Here is a 16,893-nt window from a genome sequence, read left to right as displayed (position 1 = left end):
AAATGTAGCCTGAGCCTACTTATCCATGTATTCACAACAATTAATAATGTTTAAATTAAATTATTAGTTGACCAACTAATAAAGGTAGCCTATATATGTACTGAACAACAATATAAATGTTAGTCCCATATTTCATGAGTTGAAATATAAGATCCCAGAAATGTTCCATATGCACAAAACGCTTATTACCTGAAAGGCGTGGCATATCAAGAAGCTGATTAAACAGTGTGATCATTACACAGGTGCACCTTGTGCTGGGGACAATAAAAGACCACTAAAATGTACAGTTTTGTCACACGTCACAATGCAACAGATGTCTAAAGTTTTGAAGGAGAGTGCAATTGGCATGCTGACTACAGGAATGCCCACCAGAGCTGTTGCCAGATAATTTAATGTTCATATCTGTACCATAAGCCACCAATTTAGAGAATTTAGCAGTATGAACAAGCCAGCCTCACAACCGCAGACCACGTGTATGGCGTTGTGTGGGCAAGCGGTTTACTGATGTCAATGTTGTGAACAGAGTGCCCCATGGTGGCGGTGAGGTTATGGTATGGGCAGGCATAAGCTACAGACAACGAACACAATTGCATTTTATCTATGGCAGTTTGAATGCATAGAGAGATACCATGGCGAGTCCATTGTCGTAACATTCATCCGCTGCCATCACCTCATGTTTCAGCATGATAATGCACGGCCCCATGTTGCTAGGATCTGTACACAATTCCTGGAATCTGAAAATGTCCCAGTTCTTCCATGGCCTGCATACTCACCAGACATGTGGTCTGTGGTTGTGAGTATGTTTGGGATGCTCTGTGTTGACGTGTAAGACAGCGTGTTCCAGTCCCCTCCAATATCTAGGTCAAAAAGGCTCAACTTCTACCCCCAAGCCATGACTGCTGAACAATTAATCAAATCTCCACCTAGACTATTTGCATTGACCCCCTTTTTACACTGCTGCTACTCGCTGTTTATTATCTATGCATAGTCACTTTACCCTACCTACATGTACAAATTACCTAAACTAACCTGTACTCCCGCACATTGACTCCGTACCTTTGTTTAGTAAATCTTTTCAGGGCTTGTAAGTAAGCATTTCACGGTAAGTTCTGCACGTGTTGTATTCGGCGCATGTGACCAATACAATTTGATTTGATATTCAGCAACTTCGCACAGGCATTGAAGAGGAGTAGGTCAACAGACCACAATCAACTTGATCGACTCTAGGTGAAATAGATGTGTCGCGCTACATGAAGCAAATGGTGGTCACCAGATACTGACTGGTTTTCTGATCCACCCTCCTTGGTTTTTTTTACATGTATCTCTGGCCAACATATTGTTATGAAAATGGCAGGGAGCAGGCCTCGAACCCTCGATCTTCTAGCCCGAAGTCCAGCGCGCTATCGGTTGTCTCCCAAAAGCATGCTCAAGCGGCAGTCAATATCGACATCCGCGCATATAAACCCGTTACAATATGTATCCGTATTCCCAGTCATGTGATCCATAGATTAGGGCCTAATTAATGTATTTCATTTGACTGATTTCCTTACATAAACTGTCATTCAATAAAATCTTTGACATTTTTCATGTTGTGTTTATATTTTTGTTCAGTACATTTGTAGACACAGTAAACATACCCTAGTCCGATACTACACCTGAGACCTGTCAAAAGCATACTTCCTGTAGTGCTGAGCATGACATTTGACGATGTGAAATGTGATGGAATCGGGCTGGTTGCATAACTGAAGCAAAATTAACTATGTCGATTTTGCCCAATAGTCGAAGGGGTGGGTTTACTAGGCTATCGGATTCACAAACATACGCACAAGGCTTGGACAGTATACAGAAGGAGCCTCAAAATGTCGGGGTCTGAGTTTGAATCTCTGGAGAAGATATTGGAGAAACATATTCCAGATCAGGAACTGAAAGAAGTTAAACGAATCTTGTTTGGAAAAGAAACCAAGTGAGTTGTTCTGTCGAATTCTGCACGCAACATTATAAGGGTTAAAAAATCCTGTCTGTAGGTTACTAGCCAGCAGATCTGACCCGCTTGTTTATAGCTGCACTAGGGTCAGACAGGATTCCTGTATAGATTAAGACAACATGGAGCCGGCACGAGATATGGCTCGGAAAACGTACCTCAATCCAGTAATGAGAAAGACATTGTACTCCGAATTGTCAACTTATCCCAACTGTTACATCGAAAAGATTGAACGACTGCTATTTTTTCCGGAAAACTTTCCTTTTCGTCCTCATGCTAGGTAGTAGAAGCCAAAGCAGTCATTTTGGAATGGCAGTGTCAGCCAATCTGCTCCTTTGTGACACTCCCCAGTAGGAGAAGTCCTCCATAGGAATGAATGGAATTTTACAGTATTTAAATTGACAAAATTACATGTATTTAAGTATTTATTTATTGTAGTTGGGACAGTAACATTAGTAATCTAAAAAAAATCTACTTTAAAGGAAATGTATATATATATTTTAATGTTTTTATTTTGTATGTTTAGATCACATAATATATTTTAAAAGCATACATTAAGGTGTCTTTAAAATAATACATACATAATACAAAACAAATAGAGATATTAATACATGCATTTCTATAACGTCCAAAACATTTTTTACAATGGTTGGGGTACCAAGATGGAGACACGGTGGCTTCAACACAGCACCCCCTATCAGTCATCTATTGTATATATAAATCATTGAGTGCAACACGTTTCTCATCCCTGGATTGAGGTATGTTTTCCGAGCCATATCTCATATCTCGCACTGGCTTCTATGGCGTCTTAATCGACAGTGGAAGCCTGTCCAACCCTAGTGCAGCTGTAAGCAAGCGGGTCAGATCTGCTGGCTAGTAGGCTAACAGAGAAAATAGATCAAGTTTCATAACTACTTGGACAGTATGTATGGCCACATTTTCACACTGCTACTATAAAGTGAAACATATAGGAAAATATTGCAGTCTTTATTTTTCCTATCCAATCATTCCTTTTCACTATGATGTTCTGCATAGTGAGTAAATGATTTACAATCAAGTGGACTTTGACCAGTCAGTGTCCTTTCAACCTCTGTCATATTTGTGCCTGTAGATGGGGGCAGTATTGAGCCTTTCACTGGGTAATCCTCAGTCTTAAGAATATGGTTGGTGCACCCTGGCAGCCGTGGCCAAAATAAAGGGATAGTTAAATCAAAAACAATGTTTTGTTATTTTGTTAGTTAGCCAACTGTTAATACAATCACACAACAACGCACTTCTTTGTAGGTTTTACTAGCAATACATGTGTTGCTGAGGGTCTGTGAACCCAGATGAGAGTCAATGAAGTCATTTTTGTCTGGGTAATTAGGGTTATCTGACATTCTGGCCCTCCGCATATTGATTTATTTCCTCCTTGAAACTAAAAGGTTTACAGCACATTTGACAATCTCTTGCAGGAAGTTGGTTCTACCAGCATGTGCAGTGGAGGCAGCTTTGGAGGGGGACTTTGAGCTTCAGGGGTACATGTTTGAAGCTTCCATGGAGCAGCTCAGGACCCCGAGAACTGTCCGGGTGGGCCTCATTCAAAACCGCATCGTCCTGCCCACTGATGCCCCTGTCCTGGATCAGGTTAGAGAAGCGGGGTGGCAGCGTAGCCTAGTGGTTAGAGCGTTGGACTAGTAACCGTAAAGGTTGCAAGTTCGAATCCCTGAGCTGACAAGTTACAAATCTGTCGTTCTGCCCCTGAACAAGGCAGTTAACCCACCTAGGCTGTCATTGAAAATAAGAATTTGTTATTAACTGACTTGCCTAGTTAAATAAAGGTTACATAATAACTTTAAAAAAAGAGAATGACTACATGGATTCCATTTATTTTACCAACCAAAGCCTACTACAATATTGTTTAAAGCTATGGCTTTCTCTCTTCCTTCTCATTATATATGCATGTGAAGTTACAATTGCACTTTCAAGTCCCTGCTATGAGCAGTGTTGAGAAGATGCATGAGGCTTGGTGACTGATCCCTGTGTTTATCCCTCTGCCCAGATCACAGCGCTCCACAAAAGGATTGGTGAGATGGTGGATGTGGCGGCCATGTGTGGGGTCAACATTGTCTGCTTTCAGGAGGCCTGGAGTGAGTGACATAACTAAATCTCGGTCTTACTGGGGTAGCCTATTAGAGCTTATCAATGCTTTCCCAAAACTTTTCTTTGTGCAATTTGTTACAGAGAATACGGTAATTCCACTTTAAATAGGATACAAATTGTGCTTGTTCACTTTACAGTAACTGTAGAAATGTGGAATTATAACAGGGTGATATTGGATTAGCCAAGGTGATAGGATCTGGGTATATGGCAGTAGGTTCATTTGTCCTTAATTGGTCATAGGGACATCAGCAGCACACCAAACAGTCTGTTGTCCTATTTGTTTTGGCTCCTAAATGGCATTTTGATGTGTTGTGAATGAGAAGTGCATTACTCTGGTTCCTTAGAGTCTCCCAGTATAGAAACATACTAAACTCACCCCAAAGTGTCCCGCAAGGGAGGTGACCCCCTATCCCACAACTATTTACAGCATTGATAAGCGTACACAGAAGTTTGCACCAAAATGCTTCTCGTGGTGTAAAGAAGGATCATGTGACAAATAGTTAGAGCATATTTTCTGTCCTCTGAGAAATGTACTTATGATATGCACCCAAAGTGATGTTTAACTGCTCTCTTGCCTTACTCTTATTGCCTTGAGTTTTTAGAGATGATCCTGCTTTGTTCCCCACCACAGCTATGCCCTTTGCTTTCTGTACCCGGGAGAAAGAACCGTGGACAGAATTTGCTGAGTCTGCAGAAGAAGGATACACTACCCGCTTCTGCCAAGAGGTGAGAGGTCAGGGGTCATCCAGAGTACAGGAATGTACCATGTCTAATGCAACACTGCTAGTGACTTATACTCTGAGAACAGTCAGAGTATTAGCCATTTAATAGTATGGTTAGTAAGTATGCACAACTATACTGAAGTTTTACAAATTCCTTTTACAGCAACTAACAGATATGAAACAGTTAAATAATGTCATTGCATAGATTGGCATTGCTCCTTAGTGTATTATTTAGCGTGTGAAATAATGTTCCATTATGATTAATTACAAGGCACATTCTACAACATTTATATAGGCCTAATTGTTGAATGTATACTGTTTTAAGAAACAGAGTGACTGTACTGTAGGTTAGTTCGCAAGCTAATAATATTGAATAATAATATTGAGTAATAATATTGAATAATAAATGTTTGCAGTGGGAATTCATGCTCAGCTTGGGGACTAAAACATGTCAAAAAACATCAGCTGCCATCTGAGATGAGCATTCCAGCACGTAGCTGTGCGCTGTTGTCCACAATACATCCCTGTATGTATACATTCTGTATGTGTGCTGATAAAGATGGGCAATTTCAGCCTTGTGTCTTTGTATGATGACCCATGTCTAAAACTGCTCTCGTTTGTCTTTAGCTGGCAAAGAAATACAATATGGTAGTGATATCGCCCATTTTGGAGCGAGAGGAGGTACACAACGTTCTGTGGAACACGGCAGTTGTGGTCTCTAACTCGGGCAGCGTGCTGGGTAAAACCAGGAAGAATCACATTCCCCGAGTGGGAGACTTCAACGAGGTCAGTACAGTAATCAATCATTTTTTTTTATCAGCGATCAAACAATCAATAAACAATTGTATGTATACAGCCCAATTTGTCACAAAGTGATTTAACATCCAGTATACAGTACTGTATGTCTCACAGCTGAGACAGGGAACTGGTGCCTTCTTTCACAGAATATGGTTTTGCAATGAGCCTCAAGGAATTGAACAGTGAAAGCACAATGGCACTAGTTAAATTACAGGGTTCAGAGAGGGCTCTTGCATGTGTGGACAGCACACCTCCTACCCTACTTTACTGCCATACTTGCTGTGCAGTACATGGTGAGCTTTCTATGTCTGAAAGGTTATGTAGATGTACAGTGCCTTCGGAAAGTATTCCGACACCTTGACTTTTTCCACATTTTGTTACGTTACAGCCTTATTCTAAAATTGCTAAAAAATAGTTTTTTCCCCTCATCAATCTATACACAATACCCTCTAATGACAAAGCAAAAACAGACCCTTTACTCAGTTCTTTGTTGAAGCACCTTTGGCAGCGATTACAGCCTCGAGTCTTCTCAGGTATGATGCTACAAGCTTGGCACACCTGTATTTGTGGAGTTTCTCCCATTCCTCTCGGCAGATCCTTTCAAGCTCTGTCAGGTTGGATGGGGAGCGTTGCTGCACAGCTATTTTCAGGTCTCTCCAGAGATGTTCGCTCGGGTTCAAGTCCGGGTTCTGGCTGGGCTACTCTAGGACAATCAGAGACTGAAAGCCACTCCTGCGTTGTCTTGGCTGTGTGCTTAGGGTTGTTGTCCTGTTGGAAGGTGAACCTTCGCCCCAGTCTGAGGTCCCGAGCGCTTTGGAGCAGGTTTTCATCAAGGATCTCTCTGTACTTTCCCTCGATCCTGACTAGTCTCCCAGTCTCTTCCTCCGGAAAACATCCCCACAGCATGATCCTGCCAACACCATGCTTCACCGTAGGGATTGTGCCAGGTTTCCTCCAGCCTTGACACTTGGCATTCAAGCCCAAGAGTTCAATTTTGGTTTCATCAGACCAGAGAATCTTGTTTCTCATGGTCTGAGAGTCTTTAGAGGCCTTTTGGCAAACTCCAAGCAGGCTTTCATGTGCCTTTTACTGAGGAATGGCTTCCGTCTGGCCACTCTACCATAAAGGCATGATTGGTAGAGTGCTGCAGAGATAGTTGTCCTTCTGGAAGGTTCTCCAGAGATGAACTCTAGAGCTCTGTCAGAGGGACCATCAGGATCTTGGTCACCTCCCTGACCAAGACCCTTTTCCCCTGATTGCTCAGTGTGGCCGGGCGGCCTGCACTAGGAAGAAATTTGGTGGTTCCAAACTTCTTCCATTTAAGAATGATGGAGGCCACTGTGTTCTTGGGGACCTTCAATGCTGCAGACATGTTTTGGTACCCTTCCCCAGATCTGTGCCTCGACACAATCCTGTCTCTGCGCTCTATGGACAATTCCTTCGACCTCATGGCTTGGTTTTTGCTCTGATATGCACTATCAACTGTGAGACCTTATATAGACAGATGTGTGCCTTTTCAAATCATGTCCAATTAATTGAATTTACCACAGGTGGACTCCAGTGAAGTTGTAGAAACATCTCAAGGATGATCAATGCAAACAGGATGCACCTGAGCTCAATTTCGAGTCTCATAGCAAAGGGTCTGAATACCTATGTAAATAAGGTATTTCATTTATATATTTTTTGGCCAAAAAAATCTAAAAACCGGTTTTCACTTTTTCATTATGGGGTGTAGATTTCTGAGGATTTTTTATTTATTTAATCCATTTTAGAGTAAGGCTATAATGTAACAAAATGTGGAAAAAGTCAATGGGTCTGAATACTTTCCGAATGCACTGTAAGTGTACAAGTTCTGAGCAGATCACTGTGTACATATTAATCGAATAGTGTCCTATTTGTTTATCAAACAGTAAGTCCTAATGTCCAGCTCCCACAATGGTGTATGTAGGAAGACATGGGTGCACGCTCATTTCGGGCATTTTTCAATAAGTCACGTCATCCACTAAACCTATTTACAGGTCAATGGATTATGCATATTCATGCAGATGACATGGCATGTATGACATGTTCATTGCTCATGTTTATTGTCCTACACTGACACCTATAGTATCAACAATTTCCTTAACCTCTACAGGTCTAATATATTTCTATGAGAATTTATTTGAACCTTCTTTAACTTTTGTCTTTTTTTTCTATATTTCCTTACATGTAACCCTGTTAAGCTGACCTCTTACATGTTTTTATGGAAGATATACTGTACTCGATGCAGATATGCATAGACTTTTGCTTTGACATATTTTTCTTCCCTCCCTAACTCAGTCCACATATTACATGGAGGGAAACACTGGCCACAAAGTGTTTCAGACTCAGTTTGGAAGGATTGCTGTGAACATCTGCTATGGGCGCCATCATCCTCTCAACTGGTTCATGTACAGCATGAATGGAGCAGAGATCATCTTCAACCCCTCTGCAACTGTTGGAGGACTCAGTGAGCCCATGTGGTCAATCGAGGCTAGGAATGCAGCTATAGCAAACCACTGCTTCACCTGTGGAATCAACCGTGTTGGGACAGTAAGTACCACCAAAAACGGGATTATTTTGTTGCACATCTTTCTCTATTTCAACCACCTATTATTGAGCCAAGTCCTAGAGGCATTGTAACATCTATTTTATGCTGCCCCCTACTGCCTCCATAGTCCAATTATCTACAGTATACTGGTCATTCTATTGTGTATAGCCATATATGCCACTTCTAGACTTCACAGCTGGTGTAAATTACATTATGTATGTGCCATCATGATTCTCTTTTTGACAAAGATATCTTTTGTTTTATGTAGGAGCACTTTAACAATGAGTTCACCTCTGGGGATGGAAAAAAAGGTATGAATCTTTTAGTCTTTTTTTAGGACAGCGTAATATCATGCATATTACTTTGTCCTCTCCTGCCTGTGACAAAATATAGTCATATGCATATCTCTATTTCAACTCACCACTGCATCTTTCTGTCAAGAATTTTACATGGATGTACACTACCATTCAAAGGTTTGGGGTCAGTTAGAAATGTCCTTGTTTTTGAAAGAAAAGCACATTTTTTGTCCATTAACATAACATCAAAATGATCAAAAATACAGTGAAAATATTGTTAATGTTGTAAATGACTATTGTAGCTGGAAACGGCTCATTTGTTTATGGAATATCTACATTGGCGTACAGAGGTCCATTATCAGCAACCATCACTCCTATGTTCCAATGGTACATTGTGTTAGCTAATCCAAGTTTATCATTTTAAAAGGCTAATTGATCATTAGAAAACACTTTTGCAATTATGTTAGCACTGCTGAAAACTGTTCTGATTAAAGAAGCAATAAAACTGGCCTTCTTTAGACTAGTTGAGTATTTGGAGCGTCAGCATTTGTGGTTCGATTACAGGCTCAAAATGGCCAGAAACAAAGAACTTTCTTCTGAAACTCGTCAGTCTATTCTTGTTCAGAGAAATGAAGGCTATTCCATGCAAGAAATTGCCAAGAAACTGAAGATCTCGTACAACATTACTCCCTTCACAGAACACCGCAAACTGTCTCTAACCAGAATAGAAAGAGGAGTGGGAGGCCCCGGGGGCAAAACTGAGCAAGAGGACAAGTACATTAGAGTGTCTAGTTTGAGAAACAGACGCCTCACAAGTCCTCAACTGGCAGCTTCATTAAATAGTACCCGCAAAACACCAGTCTCAACGTCAACAGTGAAGAGGCGACTCCGGGATGCTGGCCTTCTAGGCAGAGTTCCTCTGTCCAGTGTCTGTTCTTTTGCCCATCTTAATCTTTTATTTTTATTGGCCAGTCTGAGATATGGCTTTTTCTTTGCAACTCTGCCTAGAAGGCCAGCATTGGCCAGAGTTGCCTCTTCACTACTGCCATTGAGACTAGTGTTTTGCTGGTACTATTTAATGAAGCTGCCAGTTGAGGATTTGTGATGTGTCTGTTTCCCATTAAGACCATTCTTGATTCACACGGGAAACTGTTGAGTGTGAAAAACCCAGCAGCGTTGCAGTTCTCGACACAAACCGGTGCGCCTGGCACCTACTACAATACCCCGTTCAAAGGCACTTAAATATTTTATCTTGCCCTTTCACCTTCTGAATGGCACACAGACTGTACACAATCCATGTCTCAAGGCTTAGAAATACTTCTTTAACCTGTCTCCTCCCCTTCATCTACACTGATTTGAAGTGGATTTAACAAATGACATCAAGACTGATTCACCTGGTCAGTCTGTCTTGGAAAGACATGGTTTTCTTAATGTTTTGTATACTCGGTGTAACTGAATTTGTCCAAATACTTTTGGTTGCCTAAAATGGGAGGACTGTGTACAAAGAGTGCTGTAATTTCTAAACGGTTCACCCGATATGGAGGAAAATACCCTTAAATTAAAGCGGACAGTCTGCACGTTAACCTCATATTCATTGTATCATCCAAAGTGCTGGAGTACAGAGCCAAAACAACAAATGTGTCACTGTCCCAATACTTTTGCTCCTCACTGTGAGCCACACCCCAAAGCAAAGTGTCTGTTTGCTGTTGACACTCAGAACAGGCCTGGGGAAAGCAGCCAAGTCAACAAGTGTCATGTTTCTGAACGTTATATCCACACTCATATCCAAAGACTTCATTACCCATGTATAAAGTGTCAGTTTGAACATGCAGTCCTGCCCTACTCTTGTTACACGTAGGTGAAATCTGACCAGGTAGACACGAGCTATCTGTCATTCAGTTGGGATTCCTCTGACTAGTTTTATTGAAAAGCTCATTGTCAACTAGAGTCCTGTCATTGTTCTTTTATAGCTCACCAAGATTTCGGGTACTTCTATGGGTCAAGCTATGTGGCTGCTCCGGATGGCAGCCGCTCACCAGGCCTGTCCAGAACCCGTGACGGACTCCTTGTGACCGAAATGGACCTCAACCTGACCAGGCAAATCAGTGACAAATGGAGTTTTAAGGTGAACTACTTTCATAAGAACCTTATTTCACAAGAATTGCACATACCATGGGCCATCTTTTACATTATTTCAGCTCATGTTTTTGGCAGTAATAGCAGTTCATTGCGTCCTTATTGGAAATGCATTTTTGCCTAACAGACATCACTATCTGGTCTACCTTTCTAGCTTTCAGTTAGGCGATAACACAACCCTGGTCTATTACATTTGCATTGTAACTATTTGCAGATGACTGGGAGGTATGCAGAGTATGCAGAGGAGCTCACCAGGGCCACCAAGCAGGACTTCAAACCCAACATTATCAAGGAGTAGAAGATCTATGTGTCCTGAAGGGACCTCTACATGGAGACGTGCTGCACTGTAGACCGTATCTCAATGAGGACATGAAGTCACTGAGGCAGACATGTCTAGTGCCATCAAGAGTATGAACAGACCAAGCCAGCCATGAACTAAACCAAATTATTTGTTCAAATTATTTTATTGATTACAGTATGTAATTGGATTTATTTTCTTTTTTTTTTTTTTTAAAGTTAGCCATTTTAACACATAACATGCTCATAACAAATACACAACCAGGAATAAATTGTCTTCCCACCCATTTATAGATTGGGAAAATATCTTATGTTAAAATATAAATTAAATAATACATAATTATGGCTGGTACAAATACCATAGTGCAATATCATCCATGGTACCAAAATGTAAAAATAAATGTTGAATGAGAATTAAATAAAGGTGTCATTCTACGTGTTGTCTCTACTTGATTGCGGTTTTCAACAGAAAACATCTTATGATCGAAGTCCTTTAAAACTTTACGGTAGTGTTAAGTCATACACTGAAGAAAAACCTACAAAGCATCCACACCCCGTACTGAGTATTTCAGACTTTACACTGTCTCCATTCTCCCTTTTTTCAAACTTAAAGAGCATGGAGATCGAGGCATGTAGTGCAACCCTGAAAAGGGACCTTCCGATGAAAACGAAGTTAACTGATTATCTGGTGCACACAACAAGAGCAAAGTCTGTTCAAAGCAGCTGGCTGAGGTTGAACATGATGTCCTGATTGCCGACATCTAAGCCTGCCGGGCAGATTTGGTTCCATAAACAGGCTATTGGTCAAGGCGTATTGCATTAAGGAAATTAGTTTGTGAAATGGGTTTGCCATCGTAGTACCACACATCAGACTTCATTGACATTAATTACCTGAGTCTTTCAATAACAATTTCTCCCTCTTCCCTGTTATTAGAAAATCCTAAATAATAAGTTAAGTTTAACAAACCGACGTGCCACCAGAGGTCTCTTCACGTTCCCCAAGTCAAGAACAGACTATGGGAGGAGCACAGTACTACATAGAGCCATGGCTACATGGAACTCTATTTCACATCAGGTAACTGATGGAAGCAGTAGAATCAGATTAAAAAAAAACAGATAAAAATACACCTTATGGAACAGCGGGGACTGTGCAGACACACACACACATGATAAGACACACTCTACACACACGTACACATGGATGTTGTATTGTAAATATGTGATAGTGGAGTAGTGCACTGAGGGAACACTATATGTATTGGGTAAAGTGTTATGAAATGTAATGTCATGTACTGTTTTAAACGTTATATAACTGCCTTAATGTTGCTGGACTCCAGGGAGAGTAGCTGAGCAGCTAATGAGGATCCTTAATAAATACAATTAATACAAATCAAACTATTAATAAAATAAGACCAGGCTAGTCTTAGGGGAGGAAATCAGCTATACACGGCCCATCAGACTTGCATGACAAGTAGCATGGCACCAGAATAAACCATTAAGAAAGCATCATGTTGCCGTAAGCCCTTGTATGCGCATTGTTTTGCCCTCCTCTCCAACTTTAGAAACATCTTGGGTGTCATTGGCATTTTGTCCACTCAGCATTAGGAATAGGATTTATAGGCTTGCACTGCTAAATATTTCAATGTCAATTGGTAGAATCAACTAAAACTAAACAATAGGAGACACTGTCAAAATTCATTTCTTCTATTTCATCTATCTGCTTGTCCCCCAACCAACGTAAAAACCACACTTGCTTTGTTGATCTCTTCAGCTGTTATTCCTTTAGACACTGACGACTAGCATGGGCTATGTGTGGTGACGTTGGAGTGGTGTTGTATGTTCTGTGAGCAATCAGCCATGTTAGCACTGGAGTGGACAGCCCAGGCCCATCTACAACACTGGGCCAGAGCTGGCACCAGCAGTCCCTGTTCAGGGACCTGTAGACCCACTGGTGTGTCATCATAGTGAGGATGGGACGCTATGACGATGTGGAGACCATCTGCATCGTCATCTGCACCGTCACCATCAGCTCTCCTTGAAGATGAACAGAATATCCTCATCTGTCCCGTAGCTCATTCGAGCCTCTTCAAAGTTACTAATGCTGGTGCAACACACGCCTGCAAGCAAAACACCCAAAGGTTTTCTGTCAATGTGATATTTTCACTCTTACTCAATCTGTGCTTACTGCCAAGAACACGGCCAACTTTTCACCCTCTGGTTACATGTTCATGCAACGCACTATGCAGGGGTCAGGTGTGGGTGTTAATGTTATTGTGCAATTTATTAAGAAGTGTTTAAAAGTAGAACTTCAATGCCCAAAAATACAATGCGATTTATTCCACACTTATACTTAATGATTTATGGGTCTGGTATGCCAGTGGCCCTGTTTACTGTTGGAGATGTGTCGAGGGAGCACTCACGGTCTGAGTAGGCAGGGTTGTTGTAGAAGATGCAGCCGCTGCTCCGGTTGAAGCCGCACACCACCACGAAGTGACCCTGGTATTCTGGCTTCCTGCAGAAGCACTTCTGGCCCACAGGCAGGAAACAGCAGTACTTGACAGGCGAAGAGCAGAGTTCACACACCAGAACCACAGCGTTGACCAGCACTATGGCCACATGGCTCTGGTCAACATGTTCCTGGATTTCCTGAATTGTCACAGAGCTACAGGTGACATTGAAAAAGGGAGAAAGTTAGGATGTTAGTTATTCTCTCTCTAGGTCTGGAAAACAACTATTACTAACCAGACAAGCTGGTCGTTTTGGAACAATTTGTCTTTATTTTTCACTAAGTTAATTAACCATTGTTTCACCACGACACTCTTGCTCTCAGCCTTAAGGAAGAGTTTGTTCACTCTGTCTTCCTCCGTGTCAAAATGCTTTTTGTAGAAGGACTGGAAAAAGATCAAAGAAACACAAACACATGATAAGTCTCTCAGGTTAATTAAATAATGAATTAATGATATTTGTTATGGTGGGCTACATCAAAAAAGGTGTGATGGGTCCGCACTCAAAAAGATGTTGCATAAAGCTTACTTCATTTTTAGAATTGTTTTATTAATTTCATCAGGGACATTTCAGCTTTACAGCCTTCTTCTACACACTGAAGAATGCTGCAAATCCGAAACATCTGTGTACATTATCCCTGATACAATGAAAATAATAAAAAAAACTATGCGACATCTTTTTGAGTGTGAATTCACAAGTTCTATGCACCAACCAAACTTCCGGAAGAGCACAATGGTCTCCTTTTAATGGGTACATGACATACCTAAACATTATAACTATTGTACTTCTTGTGAGGGTGTGTTGCCTCGTTACCTGATTCCTGAAGCCCTTGTCAACACCCAGTGTCTGAGTGCAGAAGCGGTACCTGACCCCCAGCTGGCACAGGAGGTAGGCCAAGTCAATTGTCCACACGCTCTCCGTCAGCTCCAGCTCCCAGCAAGCACCCTGAAACTCCTCATCACTCACAGGGTGGAGGTACCTGGCAAATCATGGACAAAAAGTGACACTTGCATGATGAGGTCTTCAGCGTCACAATTTTCTGTATCTACTGTGGTTAAAATGCCGACACATGCAAGTCTGTGTACCGTGTATGTAAAGTATATGATGAAATGTTCCCGTACTTCAAAACCATTCTTGCGCAGGCTAATCCACAGTCCCAGTGGTACAGCTGCCGAATGACAGGTACATTCAGCAGAATGGCATCACCTGTCAAAAACAAGATATGATGAGGTTGATGCAAAGAAGTACACAATCATAGATACTGGCCTCACCTGGGCCTAAATCTGTCTGTTACTCGCTGTTCTGGCAAGCTTCTCTAAATAATTTCAAATCATGTTTACAAAACTAGCTAGCTAGTTAATTAATATTTTTCTCGTGGATTGGAAATTCCTTTAGCACCACTGATATAGAAAGCAAGTACTATTCACATGTGACAATGTCATGAAATGGATGGGGTGCTTTTGCTCCACTGTTTACATTGGTGGCTAGCTAGCTAACGTTAGCTAAATTAAGTGGGGTCAACTACCAAACTCTAGTTAGAACATGACTACATTTACCTGACATTCTGTAGGATTGTTCTTTGCTGCTAGATGCAAAATCCAAGTTAGTCAGACTTGTTTACAGTTGGTAGCTAGCTAATCCTCCGGAGTCGGATTGCCTCATGAGGGTGTTGGCTGGGACTGCCTAGCTAGCAACGAAATTAGCTTACCCTAACAGATAACGTTAGAATTATTTACATCTGGTAGGTCGAGTTGATGGTCGATTCGTTCACTAAGTTAACTGTTAGATCCTTCAAAGTGGTAGCTACAGCTTTGACGTATGTGAACTGTTGAGGAATGGTTTATAGTGTACACAGACAGTTCTGTTCAGCTAGCTAGTAAGCTAACTAGCTATATAGTTATATTCAGATAAAACTACAAACGAAACACCACTGCGAAGTGTGCAAGAATAACTAAGTTCTTCCGGATCAAGGATTTTTGGACTCTTCAGCATAACATTTCCGTTCTGTATGCTTTGTAAATGAATAGTTAGTTGAAAACGATGGAAAATGTGCACAATTATCTATAAATGTTATACTAGTAATGATATAAATAATAATTAAAGTATTTAAATGAGATATTATGTGTTTTATTTCTTTCTTTCTTATTTTTTCAAGACTGTCAACAATGTTTATTTTTTTGTATGTACTCTTATAATTTATTGCACCATACACAATTTCTGTACGTTGTGTTGCAGTATAAGGGGGGTCTATTCTACTCAGGAGAACTTTTAGTTTACACCCAGAGGAGTGTCGCTGCTCATTGTGGAGCCCTTAAAGAATGCCAAATCAGCTTAAATACAATATCGTTTCATATTGGGCATACATGTTACACCATACACAATTTTCTGTAAACTGTTTTGCATGAAATTGGGGTCCATCCTACTCAGGAGCATCTCTAGTTTCAAAATTCACAGAGTTTACACTCCGGGGGGTTTCGCTGCTCATTCTACAAACAAACAATATGTTTATTCAAAAAGTGAAGAGAGATGCAATTTTCTCAAAAAAGCATATTTTATTCACAATGAAGTTAATTAATCCAATACTTTCGTGAAATTGATAATCAACAGTAAAACAGAAGTTTCAAATTATATGCAAGATCCTCTTCATCTCATGGGCTGAGTCAGCCCACTGGTCACAACTGGATGAATCAACATTGTTTCCACCTCATTTAAAAAAAAATCTGCGTGATGATTGGGGAGATACTAACCTGTAGCATCATGATTTTATGAGGATACGGCCTCAAAAAAACATGTTTTATTTGTCTAGCCAAAAAACTTTTTTTGGGGCACGTAAGGCTGGCTGATTTAAATGTGTAGTCTGCAGCCTTCCCATCATGAGGATAATGTAGTTCCTTTACAGGTTACCATTGTTTTGCCTAAGCAGTTAGCTTCTCACCTAATCAGCTGCTAATAGTCGGAATTTGGCACCTCCATTATAGGGCAAGCCAAGAGTATACACTGAATGTACAAAACACCTGCTCTTTCCAAGACATAGACTGACCAGGTGTAAGCTATGATCCTTTATTGATGTCACTTCTGTCATGACGTTGTCCCCCCCATAAATACCTTTCTCCCTTCCCCTCTCTTACTGACCCTACTGAAGGACTGCTGTCCTGTTAAATATAGAGAGTCTGGGAACATCAAACAAATGGGGAAAGGAACCATATTTTGGTAATAAAACCAGTTGGAAATATGCTTGATAACGTAATGAGTATGGATGTCAGTTCATTGTTATCTGTGACATTATGACTGATGACAGGACGACATAAACTGTACCTGGGAAAGTATACACCCTCTAGTTATCAGAGTCACATAGAATTGTTATGCAATTGAAATGTTTGATATTGAAATTGTTTGTTAGGAGATTAAATGTAATTTTAACTTCCAAATGAGAGATTTGGGGTTTCA

General features: G+C 40.8%; 2 protein-coding genes across 5 annotated transcripts; one reads left to right on the top strand and one right to left on the bottom strand.

Moving 5' to 3' along the window:
* Positions 1–1,737: 1,737 nt before the first annotated feature.
* Positions 1,738–11,376, top strand: upb1 (ureidopropionase, beta). The gene is made up of 9 exons (XM_029762543.1): positions 1,738–1,963; positions 3,436–3,607; positions 4,023–4,110; positions 4,755–4,849; positions 5,473–5,631; positions 7,963–8,214; positions 8,481–8,523; positions 10,479–10,633; positions 10,859–11,376. Exons 1-9 carry the CDS (start codon positions 1,860–1,862, stop codon positions 10,940–10,942), a joined length of 1,152 nt encoding a protein of 383 aa, XP_029618403.1. The 5' UTR covers positions 1,738–1,859; the 3' UTR covers positions 10,943–11,376.
* A 990-nt stretch (positions 11,377–12,366) lies between these two features.
* On the bottom strand, positions 12,367–15,447 carry LOC115199961 (protein GUCD1). 4 transcript variants are annotated; one of them, XM_029762545.1, is made up of 6 exons: positions 15,003–15,447; positions 14,532–14,652; positions 14,260–14,425; positions 13,741–13,832; positions 13,362–13,603; positions 12,367–13,058 (listed from the first exon to the last, which is right to left on the bottom strand). In XM_029762545.1, exons 1-6 carry the CDS (start codon positions 15,007–15,009, stop codon positions 12,967–12,969), a joined length of 720 nt encoding a protein of 239 aa, XP_029618405.1. In that variant the 5' UTR covers positions 15,010–15,447; the 3' UTR covers positions 12,367–12,966. The 4 variants fall into 4 exon arrangements, with proteins under 4 accessions (XP_029618405.1, XP_029618407.1, XP_029618408.1 ...); XM_029762547.1 differs by having other exon boundaries at positions 15,155–15,444; XM_029762548.1 differs by having other exon boundaries at positions 15,183–15,444.
* Positions 15,448–16,893: the final 1,446 nt, after the last annotated feature.

This window comes from Salmo trutta, chromosome 9, assembly GCF_901001165.1.
Source record: "Salmo trutta chromosome 9, fSalTru1.1, whole genome shotgun sequence".
Lineage (NCBI taxonomy): Eukaryota > Metazoa > Chordata > Actinopteri > Salmoniformes > Salmonidae > Salmo > Salmo trutta.
Note: the sequence above shows the minus strand (reverse complement) of the source record. Positions and strands in the feature narration are given on the sequence as shown.